General features: G+C 56.8%; 3 protein-coding genes across 8 annotated transcripts; 2 read left to right on the top strand and 1 right to left on the bottom strand.

Annotated features, from left to right (window-relative positions):
• Positions 1-78: 78 nt before the first annotated feature.
• Positions 79-6,804, top strand: CBY1 (chibby homolog 1 (Drosophila)). Of its 6 annotated transcripts, none has more exons than XM_012720623.1 (7): positions 79-211; positions 1,160-1,271; positions 3,401-3,580; positions 3,880-3,984; positions 4,989-5,094; positions 5,175-5,293; positions 6,203-6,804. In XM_012720623.1, the coding sequence occupies exons 3-7, from the start codon at positions 3,503-3,505 to the stop codon at positions 6,281-6,283; spliced, it is 489 nt and encodes a 162-aa protein (XP_012576077.1). In that variant the 5' UTR covers positions 79-211; positions 1,160-1,271; positions 3,401-3,502; the 3' UTR covers positions 6,284-6,804. The 6 variants fall into 6 exon arrangements, with proteins under 6 accessions (XP_012576077.1, XP_012576079.1, XP_012576076.1 ...); XM_012720625.1 differs by having other exon boundaries at positions 1,157-1,271; positions 3,496-3,580; XM_012720622.1 differs by having other exon boundaries at positions 1,157-1,271.
• Positions 6,805-9,231: 2,427 nt separating this feature from the next.
• TOMM22 (translocase of outer mitochondrial membrane 22 homolog (yeast)) lies at positions 9,232-11,217 on the top strand. The gene is made up of 4 exons (XM_004675655.2): positions 9,232-9,373; positions 9,629-9,747; positions 10,144-10,261; positions 10,484-11,217. Exons 1-4 carry the CDS (start codon positions 9,260-9,262, stop codon positions 10,556-10,558), a joined length of 426 nt encoding a protein of 141 aa, XP_004675712.1. The 5' UTR covers positions 9,232-9,259; the 3' UTR covers positions 10,559-11,217.
• Positions 11,218-13,715: 2,498 nt separating this feature from the next.
• On the bottom strand, positions 13,716-22,505 carry JOSD1 (Josephin domain containing 1). Its single transcript, XM_004675654.2, has 4 exons — positions 21,764-22,505; positions 15,146-15,274; positions 14,864-15,058; positions 13,716-14,280 (listed from the first exon to the last, which is right to left on the bottom strand). The coding sequence occupies exons 1-4, from the start codon at positions 21,946-21,948 to the stop codon at positions 14,181-14,183; spliced, it is 609 nt and encodes a 202-aa protein (XP_004675711.1). The 5' UTR covers positions 21,949-22,505; the 3' UTR covers positions 13,716-14,180.
• Between the last annotated feature and the right edge of the window lie 13 nt (positions 22,506-22,518).

Here is a 22,518-nt window from a genome sequence, read left to right as displayed (position 1 = left end):
GCTTGTGAATCGGGGTGCGGATTCGTCCTGGCGCGGCGTGGCTGCGGGCCCTTGCGAGTGAGCGTTTGTTCACAGCCGTTATGAGCGCAGCCGCCCTGCGCGACTGCACCTGGCCGGCCGCTGACCTCCCGGCGATGCTTGCGGACTGAGAAGCTGATGCTTGCGGACGCCCCCGTCGCCTCCCGGGACTGACTCCTGGGACTAACGTCAGGTCTCAGGTCGTGGGTGTTAGGGCCCTTGCTTACTGGAACCAGCCCTGCGCGGCGACCTGGGCGTTCTCATCAGCGCAGAGCAGACCCTCCGGGCAGCTGCGTCCCACCACCTACCCACGGGCTCAGTGGGGCCAAATTTCTCAACGTCTCTAAGCCTCAGTCTCCTGACCTGCCCATGTGGGACATACCTGACCGCTTCCAGCGGTGGCTGTGAGCTTTAAATGCCCAGCTCTCTGGAAACACTAAAACTCACACTGCAGATTTGGGCGCTGTGCTTAACCCTCATTACAAATACAGAAGTCTGAGGCACAGAGAAGGCAGGTGCCTGCGGGGCTCCCACGTGGGGTGCACTTTTGTGCTTTTGTGCGGGACCCCTCCGGGACAACAGGAGCGCCACTGGAAGGAATGACCCCTGGGGCCAGTGGGGCAGCGGGGACCTCGAGACCACACTAGTGCCCCAGAACCCCAGAATCTCAGCGGGGGTTGTTTGTGGGTTGTTGGAATCTGTCTTAAAAGGCAGCTAGTCCAGAACCTTCCTTGCATTGCAAGGTCTGTCATTGCACCTTGCAAGGAGGGGGTGCAGCTTGGGGTGCAGCCCTTGGCTGCATCGCACTGGGCAGTGTGATACGTCCGTTCAGCCAGCTGCCTGTGGCCGGGGCCCTTGGCATAGCAGGTGACTTCTCCCAGCCCTGGTTTTCTCATTTCTGCCAGGGACAGGGAGCTACCTACCTAACCGGCGTGCTGCAGGGAGTAAAAGGAGCAGGTGGTTTTCCCTGCCCACACTGCTGGGCTCGACCAGTGGGTGTGCAGGAAGTGGCACTACTTTTTCTACTCCGCCCTTTTCTTTGAGTTAAAATCTTTCCTCCTGTATATTCCTTTTTCATTCACGGTTTCTTCGCTATAGACGTAAATGTAATTGTCTTCCCTCTTCTACTCTTCTCCAGCAGAAACAATACCGGGACCTTCTGCTGTGCTTGGATGCCCTGGTAGCTCAGCTTCAGACACCCTCAGCACCGTGGTCCTCACCTGTCCCGTCCTCCACCCAGTGGAAACGTTCTGGTTCGTCCAAAGCCTAAAGTTGTTCTCAGGCCCGAGTGCCCGCCCCCGGGGTTTTGGCTTGCTGCTGCCTTTAACTGCCAGCACACATCTACCTGTGCAAATCTGAAGAGTGCACACTCCCAAATAGCTTTATTTAGTTTACTTACAAATCGTATCTACGCGTTCCTCACTCTTGCATGCTGTGAAGCCTCCGTAAGTGCTCCTGAGCACTGGGCGTTTGAGCACTGGGCGTTTGTTTCAGTGATGCTGACGTCTGCATCACGGGGACAGCACCGATGTTTTTCTCTGTGTTCTCACGGAACATCGGTCCTGCGAAGTGATCCGGATTCACACTGTGAGTCATCTTTGAGTGTTAGCAGAGATGGTTCTTGCTCCCAGTAGTCTTGAGACGTCCCTTTCCTCTGGCCAGCTTTCTGTCAGGTCTAGCTCACGATAGTGGAGGAAGCGTTTACACCTGCACGTAGAAAAAAACGAAAGCTTAACTCTTTCCATGTGCTCTCTTGCGCTTTCTTTCCTCTCTTCAGTCTACAGTTGCTCAGAAGCAACCTTTTTGAGCTACTTATACTAAGTTTTTTGTTTTGCAATATAAGTTTAACTTGGATACTACAGTGTATGGGAGGAAGTGAATCCTGGCCCCTGTCTCACACCACACACTAAGAATAAACTTAGAAAAGTCTATTCCCATGAAAACTAAAGCAATAAACTTTCCAGAAGTTAACACATGAAAATATCATGACCTAGGCAAAAATTTCTTAAATAGGACACAAAAATACTCATCATAAAAAACGATAAATCGATTTTACTACAATTAATAACTTCTTTAATTAAGAGGAAAGCAAAAAGGCAAATCTGAGATTAGGAAAAGATATCTTCAGTACGTACTACCAAGGATTTGTATCCAGCACATGTAAAGAACCCTTACAAATGGATAAGAAATCAAGATCAGCGGGAAAATAACAGAAGACTTGAACAAGTGTGTCACAAAAGAGGGTATCCAGATGCCCAATGAGTGTATGAAAGGTATTCAACACATTTGGAGGGAAAAACAAATACAACAGACGCCGCAGGACCACCACAAGCTTCCCAGGATGGGTGAAGTGGCCACAGACACGCCGTGGTCACCGCTGTCTCTCCTCTGCCGCTGGTAGAAGCGCAGATCATGCAGCCACGTGAAAGCCGAGTCTCAGCATCCACAGAAGCTGGCTGTATAAATGCTCTGATTCGCCACGTCCAGCCATAGGTGTCGATGCAGAGCAGCACGGCCGAGCCCCCCGTGGCCCACTGCCCCTAGCAGCCAGCCCCGGACTAAGAGCAGTGCACACTGACCGCCCCCGGGGTCGTGGCGACACTGTGCCGTGCACAGGTGGGCTGCGCGTCCAGCCGCGGGCACCGCCCGAACATGACCTCCCGACATAAAAGAGGACTCGTAGACCGTTCCCGAGGAGGCTTGTGGGGCGCTGAGATGGCCTGTGTCCTGGCCTGATGCCCGGGCGCGTGTGGCAGAAGCTGTGCAGCCGTACAGGCGGGATGTGCACACTGTCCTGGAGTTACGTCACCCTTCACATAAACCTTGCTCCCTTCCGTACCAGGTGATGTCAGTAAATGCTCAGCCAGGTCTTGGTCCACTGCAGTAGGCTGCAGTATTTTGAGATCCAGCGTCTGGTCGCGGTCGTCAGCCTGCCATGCTGGGGCCGCCCCCTTCCTCCAGACACCGCCTGCCACGCAGACAGGTGGCCTGAAACCTGCGAGCTGAGGGCGAATCATACGTTAAACGTGAACTAGAAGTATAGCTTCGTCTGTTGGTGGAGTCAGCCAGTGCGCCAGCTGGGACTCTCCCCCAGGAGGGAGACGGGTACCTTCCTGGGTGGAAGCTGGGTGCCTCTTGGTACCACGAGCTGTAGACAAGCCAGCCAGCACTTACTTCCCTGAGGCGCATCGCTCCAGAGCCACACAGGCGCTCACTCAAGAGCTGAGTCTTTGTAAGCCTCATCTGTCACGGACACGATCGGGGCGCTCAGCGGAGGGCGGTGGGAGAGTGAAGCGCCGGCCAGGCGCCTGCGTCCCCCGGGGAGAGAGCGCCCAGCCCCGGTAGCTGCTGCAGGACTGTGACCGGCCCTTATCAACTGTAGGTTTCTGTGTGAGGACAGTGACATAAAGTCACTGACCCAGCTGTTGGTCGTTTTCTGACTGGAGGAGGAAGAAACACTGACCTTTCCGCCACCAGGCCAAAGATGCCTCTCTTCGGGAACACGTTCAGTCCAAAGAAGACACCCCCACGGAAGTCCGCTTCCCTGTCCAACCTGCACAACGTGAGTGGGGGCCGGCCGGGCTCGGGGTGCGGAGGGCCAGGCCTCCGTCCAGCGCACGGTGGGGCCCCCAGAGGCTGGCGGGAGGGAGGGAGAGAGGGAGGGTGTCTCTCAGTCCTTGTTGCTATTGCTGAAGACCTCTCTGAACCCCTGTTTGAGGCTGTTCTCAGAGCTTGTCCAAGAGCCTAGCAAGACGGCGGGTCGCAGAGTCTGGGGCTCCAAACGGCACTACCTAGGTCACTTCTGTGTCTGCCCAAGTCTTGGCCAGAGAGCGTCCCAGTAATGTGGGCATTGCTTCACAGTCAGACGTGAAGCCTCCTCCCCACCGCAGGCCTGCCCCGGCTCCAGGGCGTTTTCAAAGGATGTTCCGGACACGTTCGCAGTGGCCAGGGCGCAGAGGACAGCAGGTGACTGCCCGCGGGAACGGAGCAGCTCTGTGAGCTTAGAAAAGGCAGCCAGCCACGGAGAGAGGCCACGCGGAGCTACTCCTGTTCCCCACGCACCCTGGGCGCACACACCCAGGCGGCTTCTCACGGCCACGCCCTGCCTTTCCGCCAGCGCCGGCTCTGGCCCGGTTCTGTGTCCCATACGGAACTCGCGGACTCTGGCTCCCCGATCTCTCGGGGAGCAGGGCAGCGGCTCCTGCCGTTAGTCCCTCGCAGAAGCGGGCCGGGGCAGCACGCGTCACGGCTGAGGCTTCGAGGCCACTGTTCCCTGTCTCCAGTAAGGTCCTGCGTGTGGCGGCGGACAGTTGTGCCTGGCCAGGGCCGCCCGGGTCCTGCGCCCACGCCCAGAGGCTGCCCCCTGCGTGCCCCTCCCACGTGCCACAGGGACACGCCCCCGGCCCGAGCGCAGGGCAGCTAGTTTCTGACGTGGACTGGGCTGGCCGGCTGGCGCCTTCCTCTGACAGTTGCCCGAGGAAACCCCGCGCTGCGCCGGGTGCATCTGGTCAGCGTCGGCGGCTGAGGGCCCGGCCCCTCATGGCAGTGCTGGGCGCTCCTCCCTGGCCTGCCCACGCCTGTGCTTCGCCCACGTGGGTGGCTTTTTAGAAGAAGCGTTAGGTGAGGGCACAACAGGGTAAAGTACTAGGAAGCTCTCCGCAGTCACTGCAGCACGAGCTTGATCCCCGCCCCGGAGCTGACCCAAGGGGTGCGGCAGACCTCTCCTGTCTCCCCACTGCTCCCCTCAGCAGTGTATTTCGTCCATCCGCCTGTTCTGCTCCCCACTCTGTCTCTGGTGAATCCTCTCACCACTACCCCGCACCTCTGGCCTGTACCCCAGTTCTTGTGTGCATAAATTAAAACTTTAAAGAAGCAGCAGTAGGCGAGTCGTGAGGGCCACCTAGTTATTGGGAGAGGTGCGAGGCCAGCCCCGCAGCGCCTCCCAAACCCCCAAGCCCTGTCTCCCACAGCTGGATCGGTCCACGCGAGAGGTGGAGCTGGGCCTGGACTACGGAACCCCCACTATGAACCTGGCGGGACAGAGCCTCAAGTTCGAAAACGGCCAGTGGACAGCAGGTGAGCTGCAGCTCTGCCGTCCTGCAGAGGCCATGGGGGCCGGGGGGCACGTGGTCACCCCGCGCCTCTGCTCTCCCCAGAGACCGGGATCAGCGCCGGAGTGGACACCAGGGAGGCAGAGCGCCTCCGGCGGCGCACCCAGCAGCTGGAGGCGGAGAACAACCTGCTGCGCCTGAAAGTGGACCTCCTGCTGGACATGGTGAGGGCAGCGGCCTCTGATGCTGGGCCAGGCTTGCTGCGCCCACCCCACTGCTATAGGCCCAGCCCCGGGGGGTGAACAGGGCCTGGCTTCTGCCCGGGGAGAAGCGGGAGCTCCGTGCTGCCCAGTCAGGAAGGCACTGGGCTGCGCGGGGGTTGAAGGCAGGAGTGGCGGTGCGGATGGAGGCGCTCTCGGCGCCACTCCCCGAGGGCACAGACGTGGGAGAACCCTGCCTCCAGCTTTGGAGGAAAAAGAGTTTATTGGGCCTCACCTGGCGAAAGCCTGGCGGCCCTCCCATCGGTCTCCCCGAGGGGGCTCAGGCAGCACCCTGGTGGCGGGGTGGTGGAGCCTGGGTTGGCGTTCTGCTAGACGGGGTGTGTGTGGCTGACGCCGGCCTGGGGTCCTGGCGGTGTGACACGTTATCTAAATGCTCAGTGGGCTGAAGTCTCTCCAGCTAAGGCGCCCGAGGTCAGCAGAGCCCGCGGAGAGGCCCGCTCAGGCCCAGGAGCCGTGACCGTGACTGCAGGGCCGGGTCTCTGTACCGGTCCTGGGTGTTTTCCGCCTTCGGCTCAAAGTCCGCCGAGTGCTCGTGGAGAAAAGCGCCCTTCATTTTCATGCCTGTCCCCTTAACCGCCATCTCTGAACGACAGCGAGCTGGCCTCTGCCCTGTGCCCTCAGAACCGCGAGAGTTGCTTGCACCCGGGCCGCTGTACCCATCTCAGGGCCCTGCCATCCTAGGTGTCACTGGCCAGTGGCGCGTGCGTGTCCCCCTGGGCCCTGGGCTGCAGAAGCTCCTCCCACTGGCAAAAGGCTTCCCTGGGGGAAGCGCCAGCAGCCCTCCCTCGGCCCTGGGGCTGGCCCGGCAAGCCAGAAGCTGCTTTGCAACCATGTCTGCCGCTCTCCTTCCAGCTCTCCGAGGCCACTGCTGAATCCCACCTCATGGAGAAGGAACTGGATGAGCTGAAGGGCATCATCCAGAGAAGGAAATGAAGACCCCTGAGACATCTGTTAGAACAGGGAGACATCCCAGATCGGAGGAGCAGGAAATGACCGAGGGGTTGCTGGGCCCTGGGAGAGCGCACCAGCGGCGTCCAGGTCACAGCAGGCAGGCGACAGGTGGTGGAGGAAACCGGGGGCCAGGCCTGGACAGGGGTCGGAGGTGCCCCAGCTGCTGGCTGGGGAGCTGGGGGCCACAGGGCAGCCTCCTGGGGAGCTCTCACCCCTGTCAGGGGACCCGGGCAGGAGAAGCAGCCAGAGTTCATCAGCCGAGCCCCCATGCTGGTATTTGGGGGGCCTCTGGTGTTCAGAGCCCTGGGTCGCAGCTGAAGACCTCCAGGGTCTCAGCCCTCGGGCCCTCACTCCCTCCTCTGCCCGACTGCTTCTCCAGGCCCCCGGCCCTCGCCTCTCTGGCTCCCACCTCCCAGCCACGAGTGCCCCCCTCTGCAGCAACGCTATTTTTGTGCTGCTTCCTACTTACACTATTTTTTTTTTTTCAATTAAATGGTGTTATGTAATCTCCCGGTGGTCCAGGTGACTGAAAAAAGAATCATCAGTGCTTGAAGAAGGAAGTAATCGAGCTGGGGTCTGGCTACTGTGGCTCTAACCAAAGATGGAAGCTCTTCACGGGCAAGCATCACCATGGGGGTGCCCGCCTCCTGGGCCCTGGCAGAGGTCGGCCAGAGAGCCACGCCCCGGCCCAAGCCCCCCCACCCAGGGAACTGGGCCTAAGCCCCCCCTACCCCCACCTCTCAGGGGAACTGGGCCCAGCTCGGACCTGGCAGGATGCAGGCGGGGAGGGAGGCCCCGTGCATGCTCCCTGCAGTGTGAGCCGGAGGAGGGTCCAGCCCCCCTCAGCCAGAGGCCTCCCCACAACCAAGGGCCGGCCACTAGGGCCAGCACATAGCGTGGGCTGTGTGTCCACTTGCAGGCGAGGGGCCAAACTCCAGGGGCTCAGAACCGGCCTGGGTTGGTGGGGAGGCGCCCTGGGCTTAGCGCCTGGGCGAAGGGTCCCCGAGGCAGCTGTGCGCCCCGAGGGGTTCATGCTTATAACCAGCTCCACAGGGATGGAGAGGCCATCACCCTGGCCACCGCCCACGCCCGCCCGACACGGGAGGGTAACGGGCGGGCAGGACACCGCACACAGGGCCGGGCTCCGGCAGCGGGAGAAGCGGCTGGGCTTCCGAGCCAGCGCCTTGATGCCGGCGCCCGCTGGCGGCCCTCACGCGCTGACAGCCCAGCCCAGGTCTCTCGGGGCACAGTGCGGAAACTGGCTTTAGTGGAAACTCCGTGACACGAAACCAGGTCCTCAGACAGTGATGTGGCACCGGCCGTGATGAACTCGGACGAAAGGATGTCAGGCGAGCAAGTGCTTACAGCCGCTGGTTCTGGGCAAAAGCCTCCCTGAAAGTCACGGCCTCCTCCTGGGGGAGGAGCGCTGTACCCCGGCATCTCTGGCAGCTGCTACTGCAGTTTAGTGACTTTCTGCACTGGGTGTCGGGTTAGGGAAGAACTGTCACCCAAGAGCTGAGAGAGAGTTTCGTGGGGGGTGGGGTGGGGGAGCAGGATTACAGATGAAAACCAGGCCCCCTTACAGCCAAGGCCGAGCAAGGGGGTCTCGGGCGCACAGCTGGGCCGACAGGAAGAAGGCATTTCTCCCAGGAGCGGCTTAGGGTGTTCCTAAGATCCCCAAAGGCATCCATGCCCCTCGCCAGTGCAAATTCAGAACTGCCTCGTTACCAGTTTCCAGTTCCGACAGGATAAACGGGAGCGGTTGTTAATCCAGGACCTGAGGGATGAGAGAACTAGGAGGCGCTAAGAAGGTTCCAGAGCCCCGTCCGCCACGCGCTGCCAGGCTCATCTCCGTGCCCACCCACCCAGTGGCAGCCTCCCTTCTCCCCTTGTCCCCTTTCAACGGCGACTCCGGGCCCGGTGTCAGCTGACCAGCATCCAGCATCCTCGCAGCCTCGCTGGGAGCTGCACCCCGGCAGGGCCCCTCCTCTCCCGCGCGGCCCCGAGCCCTCAGAGTGGGGTGTGCAGACACCCCTGCGTCCCCTGACAGTTTCTAGAGTTGTTTGTCGTAGAGGCTGTTTTTCATCTGAAGCGTGTTTCGGGTGCGGCCGATGGCACGCAGCCCCGCCCCCAGCTGGCCAGCGCCGCCTGGCCACCGTGAGCGCCCCCTCGGAGACTGACCTCTGCACCTGACGAGCACTAACTAGTCGCGCCCGCCCCAGCCCCTGGCCACCTTTCTGCCTGCAGGCTTGGCTTCTAACCAAGCACCCTGACCTTTCGGTGTCCTGGGTCCACGGCCCTGTCCTCTCTCCTGCTGCCTTTTCTGAGACTCTACGGTGCCCGAGTCCCCAGGGCTTGGTGTCTTTTTTTAGATCCGCTGGTAATCTGACAATCATCACGAGAACCCTTTTCGCCTTAAATGGATTCGTTTCGATCACGCATTTCTCTGGTGAATATAAACATTTAAATGGCTAAATTTTTTCTAAAGCATCTTGATACTAGCCCTGTGTATTACTGTCCACTGGAGCCACTGATGGCGTGTCCCTACACGAGGCAGATCTCAAAAACCGCTGTCTTCTAGCATTTCTTAAAAGGTTCACTGGCCCTGCCCTTCCCACCCTCACAGTTAAGCGGGGCTCGCCGCTTTAACCGCCTCAATCTATGCAAAACAGGAGCATAGTTCACAAAGGCAGCCTGATCAATGACCAAAAATTAACTAATTAATTCCCAGCAGTGCAGAAGCCACTTTGCTGCCCCTCCCCAATATTACCCCCAATACTTCAGCTCTGAGCGCCTCGGTCTTGCACCTCCCGGTCCACCCACGGGCGGCGGAAGGCCTCCCGGCCAGACGGTGGCGCTCTCGCCCAGTGCGCCAGCCCCCGCTCCGGAAGTGCCGCTCTGCCCCGCAGGGCGTCCCTGGCCGCCTCCTTTCCGCTTCCGGCGCCCCCATCTACAGTCATGGCTGCCGCCGCCGCCGCCGGGCCTGGGGCGCCCCTGTCCCCAGACGAGTTGATCCCCAAAGGCGATGCCGAGAAGACTGAGGAGGAGCTGGAAGAAGACGACGACGAGGAGGTAGCAGGCTTCGCGGTGCGGGGCGAGGGGCGAGAGGGCGCGGGGGGGGCGGGGGATGCGGACTCCGCGTGCTGCCGGGTCGGGGTGAAGGTGCGTCGCGGAGCCGGGAGGTCGCAGCGAAGGCGGCTTCTCCCGAGGCGGGGTAAGGGCCCTGCTGGGCCGGGGTGTCCTAGCCCTGCGCGCCTCGCGGGATCCGGCGTGGGGAGGCGCGGGCTGCCGCAGCTTCGTCCAATACCGGCGCCGCTTCTGCTGCAGCTCGACGAGACCCTGTCGGAGAGACTGTGGGGGCTGACGGAGATGTTCCCCGAGAAGGTCCGGTCCGCGGCCGGCGCCACCTTCGATCTCTCCGTTTTTGTGGCTCAAAAAATGTACAGGTAAGTAACAAGGGCAAAGACACTGGGGCGTATCTGGGGTGACTGGTGCCCGGAATGGCCACGGAACCTCAGCCTGCCCCCTAGATGATGGCGTGACCTTGGAGGGGTGCTGCCTTAATCTTTCTTGGCCTCGGTTCACTGTAAAGGGTGGGGAAGGAATGGGGCAGACACAGCTGTGAAGCTCATTTCACGTTGCGGTGATTGGCGGATCCGTGGCTCCGGTAAGAACTTAGGAGAATGCTAAATCCAGAACTGCCCCTCCTGTTCCTGGTGGAAGGGGCAAGGGTGGGTAGAAGGCACCTAACGTTGGGGATAGCGGTGTGAGCTTAGGTGATACTGCTCCTTCTGGAGGGAGCTGTCTTTTTCGGGCCTGCTGTCATATTCACACTCCGGCAGGTTTTCCCGGGCAGCCCTGTGGATCGGGACCACTTCCTTCATGATTCTTGTCCTTCCTGTTGTATTTGAGACGGAGAAGTTGCAAATGGAGCAGCAACAGCAGCTGCAACAGCGGCAGGTGAGCCTGCACCCAGAGAGTCCACACCAGAGGGACTTGCCTGGGGGCAGTCGGTAGGCCGGCAGAGAGCGTCTGGGCAGAGATTGGAGTCCAGCCATTCTCGCAGAGACCTGCCTGTCCTCAGCACTGCTTTTGTCGGCCTTGTCCACCCCATCGGGTGTGATGAGATGACGACACAGTAAGGCCTGCGCGGTGCCTTACACCCATCCTTCTCTTTTCCAGATACTTCTAGGGCCTAACACAGGGCTGTCAGGAGGAATGCCAGGGGCTCTGCCTTCACTTCCTGGAAAGATCTAGTTCGTCACAGCTGATTTTGACCTGTCGTGGTGGGAGAAGTTTGAAGTCAAGTGTTTGAACTGATTTCTTTGGATTTTTTTTTTTTTTAATGTCACACGTTGAGCTATCTAAATGTAGTGGGGAGACTTGTCCCCATGTTGTCTCCTGGAGAGACTCCCAGCCTGCGAGTGTGCCCTCCCCACTGTCCTGACATAATTCTGTCCTCACTCTGACACCAGAGTGCAGTGATGCAGACGGTTACTCCAGTTCTGATCACCCCGCCCTTCTCTAAATTACTCTTCACGGGAAGTTCTCGCTCTCCCATTGTGGGGTAGACTGATGCCATTGGGGTGTGCCCCACCACTAATGGCTGTTTTGTTTTTAAAAGTGGGGGTGTTGTGGAAGGACATGCACGCCACTTGAAATACAAAAAGGCACTACAGCTTAGTACAAAGCAGCCACTGTGAATTCTTTGTATTTGGGAAGGAGGGAGAACCAGCAAACGGCTCCAGCCACGAGACGGGGGGTGGTGGGGGGCCGGAGCGGAGCAGACAGTTACTCCAGTTTCCTCTGCGTGTTTTGGCAGTCAGACGTGGGTGTGTGCCTAGGAGAATCAGTGCTCACTTTTTGTATTTAAATATTAAAAATGATTCCAGCTGAAAGTATTGGCCTTGTGCTTTTGCGACACTTTGACCTGCCTTAGGCCATCCTGGAGCAGCAGACCACGCTGCCTTCAGTTGCCTTTTACCTGCGTCAGCACCGCTGTCTGCACTGGTGCCCCTAAGAAGTCTTGTTTAATAGCAGCCCTGGCCTTGAATTCAGGCCATCACTTTCAGATCTGGCAGCAGAGTTGTGTCCATGTGCTTCTACTGTCTGTAATGACAGATGAGGATTTACAGGGCATGACAGAACTGGTACCGCCAGGGAAGAGTAGGTCGCGAACGGGCTTTTTTGGCTTTTAGGCTGAGGTGGGCCTCTGATGACGCCTCCAGCTGTGCTGTCTTGGCTCTGCAGTTGCCCGTTTCAGTTTTTAGTCACATGTGCTGGTGAAGCTTCTCTGGTTACTTCTCCAGATAGCAGAGAACCCCAATTTGCTTTTGGGGGGTGACGTGCACCTTCCGTGGGAACCGTCTATGTTTCCGTGTGATGTGGGATCCTACAGTAATGCTGGGAGGGGGCACAGTCCATAGCCCCCCTCACCCAGGCGAAGGCGTGAGCAGGAGACAACCTACAGACCTCAGACTGCGCGCGGCTCGGCTCCGCCCTAAGGCAGGCTTCATGGGCGCAGTCTGGCCAGCTGCAGGCTGGCGCGTGTCCCGCCACCCTCACCTGTGCTGCTAGGTTAGGTGTCCCACGCTGTCTCTTACGCCTACGTGCGGCTTCATGTGGGCTTGTTGGGACAGAACTTAGCCTTCAGCCCAGGCTGTCTAGTCCGTTTGCTGAGAAGGCCAGAGATGCTCATCCAGGCAAGGCCACATAGGAAATGCCAGCTGTGGAGTGAAACCCAGCCCGACTCCTGTGCCCGACGCACCCCACATCTGGGACCCACCTGCTGACCACGGCACTGAACGCAGGTGAGCCCTGTGTTTGGATGAGGGTGGACTCTTCAAATCCCCGAGCCTAGATTTCGTAAACTAAATTGAAAAGCCCCAGATGCTGCCGAGTGCTTTGCTGGCTCTGAGGCGAGACCTGAGCAAAGCCCACAACCGCCAAGACGCCTCAAGAGCAATGAGCTCGCACAGCAGTGCACTCGTTTACTTTTCCCCAATAGGTACGTAAGTACATGACCGAGGCAGTCAAGATTTATGTACAGTTTCCATTTTTAATATTTGGTTAAACAAAATACATCTTTTGTAAACAAACCCAGCACAAGGCCAACAAAAAGGAATAAAAGCAAGAGAAACAAGCCTCGGGCTGCCGCACACTGGGCATCGGGACCAGGCCTGTCCCTTCTTACAGTGGGTCCCTGTTCCTAAGCACCAGAGTCGGATGGAACAGAGAAACCAGCCCTGAAATGTCTACGCGGCCTCACGTACCCTTCAGCTCGTGGACTCCGAGTGCGTGGGTACCTCTGAGGTGCCGTTTGCACAGGCCCAAGCAAATGGTGGGGAGGAGTTTCCTCCTCTTCCCGGGAAATGGCTTCCGATCTGTGACAGTGCCCGTGGGCCTGTGGGCCCACTCGCAGCCGTCAGCAGGCCGACCGTGACTCCTGGCTGGTGGAGACTGGAATGTCACTGTGCAGGGCAGCGCTTCCCTGCGGCGCCAAGCAGGTCTGGTGTAGAGAGCGGTGCAGAGACTGACTGCAGCCAGCTGCTGAGGGCTAACGCAGGAGCCACCGGGGCCCTCCGCCACTCAGCGTGAAAATCGGCCTTGTTGGGTTAAAGATACATGTGCAGAAAGTGCTGGTGTAAACATGCACTCCAGCCGCTGGGGGCCTCGGCGCCGTGCCGTGACGCTGCTCGGGCTCGACATGCAAGCCCTGGGCTGGCTCCGTGGCTGGAGAAGTCCGGCCAGTGGGGCAGCAACCTGCCGAGACACTGACCTGAAGGACAGACAGGCCAGTCCCGTCTGCCCACCTGCCTTAGCGACGCGGAGCGGTGTGACACTCCATCTTGTCTTCAAAAACACGAGAAAGTGGCCTGCTACTCAAAGGGGTGCCGAGGCCCCGTCGATTCTCTGGTGACATAACTAGGAGGGTGGCAGCCCAGGGCCCTGAACCCGAAGTAACACACATAGACCCAACTGGGCACCTTACTGCTTGGCACCGCAGTGGCGCCCAGCCTGACATGCCACTCTCGCTCCTCGTCTCCGAGAAGGCTGTCGCTCGCCTCGCCCCATCCGTCTCAAGCTAGTGGGATTTGCTGTGGAAGGCAGACTCTTCCTGGTTCTGCCAGACGGGGTCCCCAGGGGGTGGCCCTCTGCTGGGCGCATGCCCCCTAGCTCCTGTGTAGCTAAGCAGCAGGCATGCCCAGGCAGGGCAGATGGGCCGGCCCTGTCCATTTGGCTTCCGCCACGTCCTCTTGGGGACCTAGCCCGTGTCACGCTGGGAACAGGCCAGGATCCAACCACCTGCATGGACCACTAGAGAACTATTCATTGTGAAACTCCCAGGGTTGGCCTTAACCCCCCTTTAACCGGGGGTTCGGGTTGGCCTTGGGCTTGGGGTTGGTTGCGTTCCCCGGTGGGGGATCAGAGATGGTTCCTGAGAGGCGCCCTCAAGCTCTTGGTCCTTCATGTCGGTCACATAGGCTTTACATGTACTGTCTTCAGACCCGCTGGTGGCCAGGAAAGGGGGCGTGGGGGCAGCATCTCCAGGTGAGTCAGAGCAGCGGTGAACTCGGCACAGCCTGTTAAGTCCTCACGGGAAAGGGGGAAGTAAGCTGGACCCATCTTCCTGTCTCCTCTGAACCTAAACCCAGGTCTTCCACGGCTCATTCTCAGTGCACAGAGCTCCTGCCTGCCTTTCCCAGGGATCAGTAATGCTGGCTGGTTCTTGTGGCAATCCACACATCTGCCTATCACACTGTCAGATCTGGGGGAACCCAGTGAGATGTCTGGGGAGGGGCAGGGGCAGGCCCACTGTACAGGCCCCGGCACATCACGAGGGCTGAGGGGCGAGGTGAGGGAGCTGGGTGGAACCTTGCTACACATCAGCCCTCCAACTCTGACGGGCTTCCACCTCCTCTGGAACCACCAGCAGGAGTTCACAGTTCTTTCCTCGCAGGTGTTGTTTAAGGAATTTCCTATGGAGAACAAAAAAATGAGAGAAAATGAAGTTGTAAGCCGCAGTCTGGGGGCCACACTGGCCAGTTCCTTGTCATCTACGCCCTTGGAAACAGTCCAGTCGTGATGTTTCTGGAGGTGTCCGATTCAGTCACCCCCTCAATCAGCCCAGCTGAAAGTGCCAACCTGAGATTTTGTTCCTCCTCATGCCACTGTCAACAGCAGCTGGCTATGAGGACCACGAGCCACAGTGCCACAAGTAAGAGCTTCTAGTTGTCTTTTTAAAAGTGTCTTCTTTTGGCCCGAAAGACCACCGTCCTTTCTGAACTGGCAGCCCCACTGGCACAGCTGTGTAGGTGGAGCAGCACAGACCACGCCAGCACCCAGTGCGGGGGCGAGGGGGAGTCCTCGATCAAGGGGGCTAAAGGCCTCACGGGCCATCAAACCGACTGGGGCCTTAGGGCTCTACGGGGGGGGGGGGGGGGGGGGAGCAAGGAAACAGGCGTTGCAGTTCCTTGTCAAATCACCAAAGCCAAGCTCAACACACAGACATAGGGAGGAGGGAGGAGGGAGGGGGGAGCCGGCACACCCGCCCGCCGGTACCTGAGCTCGCTCTCCCCTCCAATCCACTCGGGCAGCTTCAGCTTGGAGTCAAGGTTGTAGTAGGCACCTCCCACCTCTCGAACACAGATCCAGTGCTGCCGCTTGAGAGGCAGCTTCAGCGGACCCCAGCACAGGCTGGAGGGCAGGTTCATAATGAAGCCCATGACGTGAGGGAGAGCGATGGCACCGACGTCCCTGCAGAGGGGAGGCGGGTCAGGCTCCAGCGGCCGCCCTCAGTTTCTGCTGGGGCGCAACCCCGTCACCTGTGCCGGGTCCCATTACCTGCGCTTGTCCCACCAAACAGCTTCATAGCCTTTGGTCTGAAGTGCTGCCATGATGACATTCACATCGTAGTTCCCATTTCCCAGCATGCTCTTCTTGTGAGGCGTCACCATGGTGTTTGGAGACAACCTACAAGCGGTGAAGGACGGCTGAGGCTGCTGGCCTGCCACTGCCCCAGCCCTGCCCCAGTCCACTCAAGTAAATCGTGAGCAGCGTTCACCAGGCCATCTGTGGTCTGGGCGCCTATTGCCCCAAGGCTGCATTGTTACAAACAGTAGCCCCGTGGTGGCCAGGCCTCCCGGCCTGCCCGCCCTTCAGAAAGCACGTCTAGGGTAACGTCAGTGGATGTAGGGACAGCTCACGAAGGGGCCTCAGTGATTTCCCCAGCAGCGGTTTTCTTCCTGCCTTTCTACTAAGTCTTGTTTGAAACACGGGAAAAGCACACCGCACCTATGCTCACACGGACAGTACCTGTCAGTGCCCGCTCGCTCCCGTCCGTTTTTAGTAAAGCGCGTTCTACTCGGGCTGCACAAAGGCCATCATTCATCACTGAACAGGCAAAGGCGTATGGGCCCGGCCCAGCCCGGGGTCACGACCAGCTGGATTAGAGCCAGATTTAAGACCCTAACGAGTAGCAGTAAATCCGGAAGTCTACCCCACCTAAAGGCACTCCAGATATTTACATATGTAAAATACCTGAATATCCATTTTTTATTTTATTTTTTAAAGATTGATTAATCTATGCACACAGAACTTGGATACAGCCCAGAGGTACAGGGGCGGTAAGAAGATTCACCAGAGACAGAGTGGGGAGCAGAACAGGGAGACTGACTGAAACACACTGCCGAGGGGAGAAGTAGCCAGACAGGAGAGGTCTGTTGTGCCCTGTGCCCTGGCTGGGGATTGAACTTGCACAGAAGTAGCTGAGCTTTAACCCACTGCGCCACCAGGGAGTGCCCAATGTTCATTTTTTATATTAAGAATCAATTGAAATCAGGAATCAGTGATCTAAAATCAGAAATCTAAAGTTCAGTGATTTAAAATGACTGGCCAGGATCATTACCTTGCAAGTGACAGAAGTAGTATTCAAACCTGATTCCATTTGAATCCAGAGACACATCTGCTGTGCTATGGTGCGGACCCAAGAATCAGAGTGGGTAGGGGCAGGCAGCTGACACAGGCCAGCGGCATCCTTCGGGCTGGGCTCGAGTGGAGCTTAGTGGGTTCTCGTGGGCTCTCAGGCACTTGGGTTAAATGAAAGTGCCCTAGAGCAGTGCGGCCCTCATGTTCCAGGCATCTCAGGCTGACACGCCAGCAGGCTCCTGCAGAGCACGTGGGGCCCCACATGCTAGCTTTCACCTTGATTCTGGAAGAGCCGGCGTATTCCCACCGACGGCTCCAGTTCCCACTCACGAGCACACTTTTCGGGAAACACACTTTGCAAGGGCAGGGCTCCCAGGATCTTCCCGAGTGCTACATCTTCAATCATAGGTTCAAATTCTTTCTGATCTATGCCCACTATGTCTTCCCTAACTGCTAGCCCCTTTAACCTCACACCAAGACCTTCAACACAGGTTCCCAGGGCCTTCCCTAGTGACGCAACAGGTCAAAGCACAGCACTATGAAGCTCTCTGCAGCCACTGCCACAGGAGTCTGAATCCTGGCCAGGGATCTGACCCATATGGAGCAGCAGACCTCTGCTGTCCCGCCCACTGCTCCACCCTGCAGTGTATTTCAATCTGCCTGTTCTGCTCCCCACTCAGTCTCTTGTGACGCCTCTCCCCACCCACCTCTGGTGTGTACCCCTTCATGTATGCATAAAACAATAAATCTTTGAAAAAAAAAAAAAAACAGCTTCTAAACTGACCTCCCTGTCTCCTAGCTGCCCTTCCATCAGATCAACCCATGTGTACTGAGGTATCATCTCACTCTTACATAAGAACTGCCAATGCAATCCACGGCCCCGCTGGCCAGCGCTCGCGGCTGACTCGGCCTGATCCTGTGGCCTCGGCTCTTTTATCCTATTTCCTAAAGCTTCACGTTCACCCTCGCATCCTACCTGTCCCATGGTATCTTTCCTAGCTCCTGAGTGGCAGAGAAGAGTGATAAGGAGGACCACGCACAGCGGAAGCCACAATGAACCAGCATCGATACTGAGTTAGCCTCCCTGCCCTCAGCTTGCCTGTAAAAACCGGACAACCCTGCCTTACACACAGAACAACAAAGAGCTCAGTTACCTGACACATATTCAACTCCACAGGAAATTCCTGAATCCAAGGGAGTTGCATCCTTCACTGCGAGGGGCTGACAACTGAGCAAACACGTGCTGGCCAACACGGGGTGCTGACACGGGCTTCCAGCTCAAGCCCAGGGAAGGGGTATTCGGAGTAAGTGGGACCCACTAAGTGTGCCCAGGGCATTGGAACTTGCTTTTTTTTAAAAAAAAAAAAAAAAAAAAAAGATTTATTTACTTATGCATATAAGAACTGGGGTGTAAGGGGGCTGAGAGGATTCACCAGGGACAGAGTGGGGAGCAGAACAGGCAGACTGACTGAAATCCACTGCTGAGGGGAACAGTGGGGAGACAGGAGAGGTCTGCTGTGCCCTGTGGGTGACTTCCTGGCCGGGGACAGAACCTGCACTGCAGGGGCTGATTCGCAGAGCTGACTTAACCCCTGCGCCACCTGGGAGGCGCCTCCTGCTTTTACTCCTAACAATTATCAGGTGCTTTTGCGAGCTTTCCCACAGTCCAACCAACAACCTCGGGCCATACTAGTCCGAAGAAGCCGTGGGGCTCGAATGTTAAGTGTTTGCCATCATACTGGGCACCTAAGCGGCAGACCAGCAAAGCTAAGGCGACCCTGAATCTGTCCTGTCCCAGTGGAGAGCGTCCCTCTGATGACACCAACAGAGCCGCACTGTGCAGCTCGCCTGCTGCCAAAGCGCGAGCAGAGGGCCGCGAGATGCGAAGAGACAGCTGGCACCACGGCTCAGCCTGGGCTGCAGACAGGCCAGGTCTGCTCACACTACCGTGCTCAGGGTCCAGGCTTTAGTGAAAATTTGGGGACACTCATCAAGATTCATTTTTGCCCCTAATTATTCTCTTTTTACGAGGCCTAAAGAGATGTCACCTCAGAAAAAACTGGTTCAGCACTTCCTGATGTGTCTTCAAGCTATCAACAAAACGCTGCTCACGGGGAGGGAGGCTCTGCAGGGGTGTGGGGCCAGTAGGACAAGAATGGGGTGCCTGCCGGGCTCTGGGAGAGACCACTTAGCTCTCCAGAGGTTAGAGTGCAACCTACCTTTCCTTGATTGACAAGAACCAGACCTTTAAAGGCAGCTCCTCCCACAGCTCGGGGTGGTGGAAGTGGAGTAGAGAATACTGGCTGTTCCCCCAAATCTATAATCCCCCCGGGTCGAGACTACTACTACACCTATCAGTCATCTCTATGCTTGTCTCGGCTTACATTAGCTTTCCCCTGGTACCATGGGAGTTTCCATCTACTTGAACTTGACAGGTGCCTTATTCAGGAGAGGAAAACATGCATGCCAGCTGTTATTTAGTCACTGAACAACTGAGAAGAGCTGAGTGAAATGTCTGGGGCCAGGGCATTTTCAAAACAATCTAGCAAGGCTGCTATCATGTCCCTCCTTCTTCAAAGCAGACAGGAGAGTGGGAGCGAAGCCCCCATACCTACTCACATGAGCACTACTGACACCTCCCCACTTTCGGGCCTTTTCTCCCATCTCGTGTGATGAAAACTGATCCCTTTCCAACCAGCGCCTGTCTGCTGTCACAAACCACACCACTGCATGCAACCCTGCCAGGGCCTGGCCCACCTGACTCTTCCCGTCTCCGAGCTGCTGCCACCGGCCCTTTAGCTTCATTTTAATTTCCTATTCATTTCTGATTCTAAACATGAGTCATCTCATGTCCACAATTGTGCTGAAACTCCACCCTGCTTTTGTATTTCCCTTCTTTTATCGGGCTAAAATTCAGCTGCTAGTATTAACTACCTCTCAACAAATGACAACAATCAAAAAGTTCTCCCCCTTCTATCATCCATCAGCACATCTTCAAAACAGTATCGAACTTGAGGTGTGGAGATATAAAGTTCAGTAGGTAAGAACTGCCAACAAGGCCTCCCTGGTGGCCTAGGGGTTAAGTCTCGGCCTTATCAATGCAAAAGTCTGAGTTCGAGTCGGCCAGGGCGCAGCGTACCTCTCCTGCCTGCCCGCTGCTCCCGGCAGCAGTGGATCTCAGTGGATCTGCCTGTTCTGCTCCCCGCTCTCTAGGGAATCCTCTCACTCACACCTCTGGCCTACACCAGTTTTTGTATGCAAAAAAAAAAAAAAAATTAAATCTACCAACATTATTCTTTCTTCTGTTTAAGATCCAAACAGATCCCTTTCAAAATGCTCCAAACCCCACGGTTCTAACTTAATTCTTGAATCCATCCTCTAGGCCTGTCAGCGCACAGCTCTGCAGGGCTTCGCAGGGGAGCCTGCTGTTGTCTCCAGTGCCAGTGGCGCCTGGCACATGCAGGCAGCCAATACATGTTTGTTTAACAAATTCCACGTTCTCTCCCTCACCTCACCCCGTTTGCTTTTTTCTGGTCTCTTTCACATTTTCTTGCGTCTAATTATCCACGCAGAATCTTTCTGCACAGAATATTCAATACAGAATTCCACCTCTGGACTGGGGATTCTACATCTATTCTCACACACACATTTGCTGTCACTCTGGGGTGGATCTTCACAGTGCGCCAATGGGGAACTGGAAAGTGTGGGACGCTCGCTAAAGCTTGAAAAGCCAGAGTATAACGCTGGTCCCCTGTGAATATTCAGCAAATACTCAGCATTCTTTCATTCAGCGGGAGCACAGCTAAAAATCTCATTATCCATGAACACCTGATCAGCGATCACATCTTCAGCCCTGCTCTTAAGGCGGGGTGCACAGCTGCTGACGGTGGAGGGCTCTGACGACCCTTCCCCACACTCAGGGAAAGCACCCAGAGGGTGGTCCTGCAGTGGCAAAGCTGTGTCCAAGCCCTGCTGTGCAGAGAACCCTGTGATGGCTGGGCCATGACTTCTCCATCTGGAAAAACGGGAAATAACAGAACCTGCCTCATGTCGGTGTGAGGAATAAGGAGTAAGTTTGCAAAGGGAAAAGGCAGAGAACAGCACTTTGCTACAGAAGGGAAAATCTTACGAATAGACACTGAATCCTGACTCCACAGCTGTGTGTGAAACTGCTACACTGTTAAACGGAATCCCAGTCTCCTGTCACCACTGGCTACACATGACAAAGCAAATGGCAACGCAGGTCTCACTGGATTCTTTCTCCCTAGATGGATATTAGGAAATAATTAGTATCTTGTAGTATCTAACTAGGAGAAGCAAAAGGAAGCCGTCTAGTGGACTGGCCTCCTCACTCTCCTTTAGGGTGATTGGGAGATTTGACCCAAATGACCTTACCTCTCAGGCCCATTCCCTGGCAAGCTCATTCTACCTGCCAGATAATGACCATGATGCAAGTGACATGAGTGCCCTGCTAAAACATTACCACAGCTGTCGCTGGCACTGGAAGTACTCTCCTTAGCATACAGGGATGAACATTAACAGAAGGCCTCTGGTTCCTTCAGAGCAAACAGTCCACAGTACACTCTACAATCACTCCAGAGAGGTTGTTTTAGCTGTAATTCAGGTCAACAAGGGGCAAACTCCTACCGAAGAGTCAGAAAAGGATCTTCTGGAATTGCCAAAACACAACCCTTGCAAGCTTCCTGAGCCTCCTCTGCACCGGGAACTGGGCAGACCTAAGGCTTTCGAGCTGGAGTAATGAGACAGGCTCGCTGCCAGAGTTGCTATGGACAGCAGACATTCCCCCAGTGACATCCAGACACTGCAGAACTCTAAACCCCTCGAATGAAAGAATTTTGTAACAGCAAACCAGGGCGAAGAAGCTCAACATGTCCACCTGTCAGGTAGCACTTGGCAAAGTGGCTAAGAAAAGCCCCGCAGAACGAAGCAGAAAGGGGAGTGGCATCTCCAATGGTCTTCCAGAGCTATCTGGGTAAACCACTGACCCTTCTGCCTGTGGCAAGAGAGACTGTTGGGGTGGCCACACGAAATGATGAATCAAAAGCGGAGGCCAGCACCCTGCCTCCCGGCAGAGCTGAGCACCTATGACAACAGGGTGGGGCTGTGTCCTCACCCTTGTGGACCATAAACTCCTCGGGGGCACAGCACAGTGAGACACAGCACGGAGACCAACGGCAGTGATCCAGCCCGCTTCTTCTCGTTACTTTACCTTGAGTAAACTACCGAACTGTCTGAGCCCTGTCATCCGGAAAGGGGAACCAACATGTGTTCCACGCGACTGCTGAAGGGACCCTTAGAGAAGAAACAAATGAGGCTCCCGGCCCTGTGCCTAGCCCCAACTAAGCTCAATAAATGGGGCGACTATCATCCTTTCATTTGTGCCTTATTACCTGCTAACAGCTTCTAGGCAGAACCTGTTGGCTTGAAGGTTTACGTGGCTGAGACACTGCCCCACCCACAGAAATGCAGAAATAGCAGAAAGTATCCAGATGCCCAGGAGAAGGGGTTCCCTACCTCTGGAAAATCTCTTGCAGCGTGTCCCGAGTGAAGGCATTGCCATCCTGGAAGACGTTATTGAGGGCGTGCAGGGCACACAGCTCCCTGCGCTGCTTCTCATGGTAGATTCGCGGGGGTGCTGCCTGGGGCAGCTCCGAGGACTCGGATTTGGCCTTGTCTCCTTTCCATGGCACGCAACTCATGTTTTTTCGTTTTAGGTTCCAGAGAGGCTGAAAACACCCCACCCTTCCCGCCTGAGGAAGAATGTAAGCCTCTAAGTCTTTTCAGGATTCCTGAGGTCCACCTTATTCTCTGGGGTCCATGATTATGCTTTGTCACCGGGAGAAAAGGCTGCAATCAAAAGGGACAAAAACCCCCCTCTTCTCTCTTCTCCATAAAAAAATAACTTTTGGATGAGTTTATTTCACCACCACTGTCAAAGTGCAGAATTCTAAAAAATCATAGAAAAGCTAAGACCATGTTCCCTTTCTCCCAGCTCCCTCCCTGCCCCCTGCCGACCCCCCACGGATTTTCTGGCGGAATTTTCTTCTCCGAAAATGCCAACCAGGCCTCAAGGCAGGACCGAACGGGCTCGGTCACATCGCTCCTTTTCTTCCATTTCTTCCGAGCCACAACGCCACTGACTCAGGAGACCAGGCCTCGGCGGTGGAAACCACGCAGAATCCCGGCGGCTAACGAGGCCCGGCCGGCAGGGGACCGCGGGCCGCGCTGGGGCCTCTGGCGCGGCTCTCCATCCCCTCGGGCGCGTCGGC

Source organism: Condylura cristata, unplaced genomic scaffold (assembly GCF_000260355.1).
Source record: "Condylura cristata isolate star-nosed mole 26May11 unplaced genomic scaffold, ConCri1.0 scaffold00004, whole genome shotgun sequence".
Classification (NCBI taxonomy): Eukaryota; Metazoa; Chordata; class Mammalia; order Eulipotyphla; family Talpidae; genus Condylura; species Condylura cristata.
The sequence above is the reverse complement of the archived record's forward strand: the minus strand, read 5'-3'. Positions and strand labels throughout refer to the sequence as shown.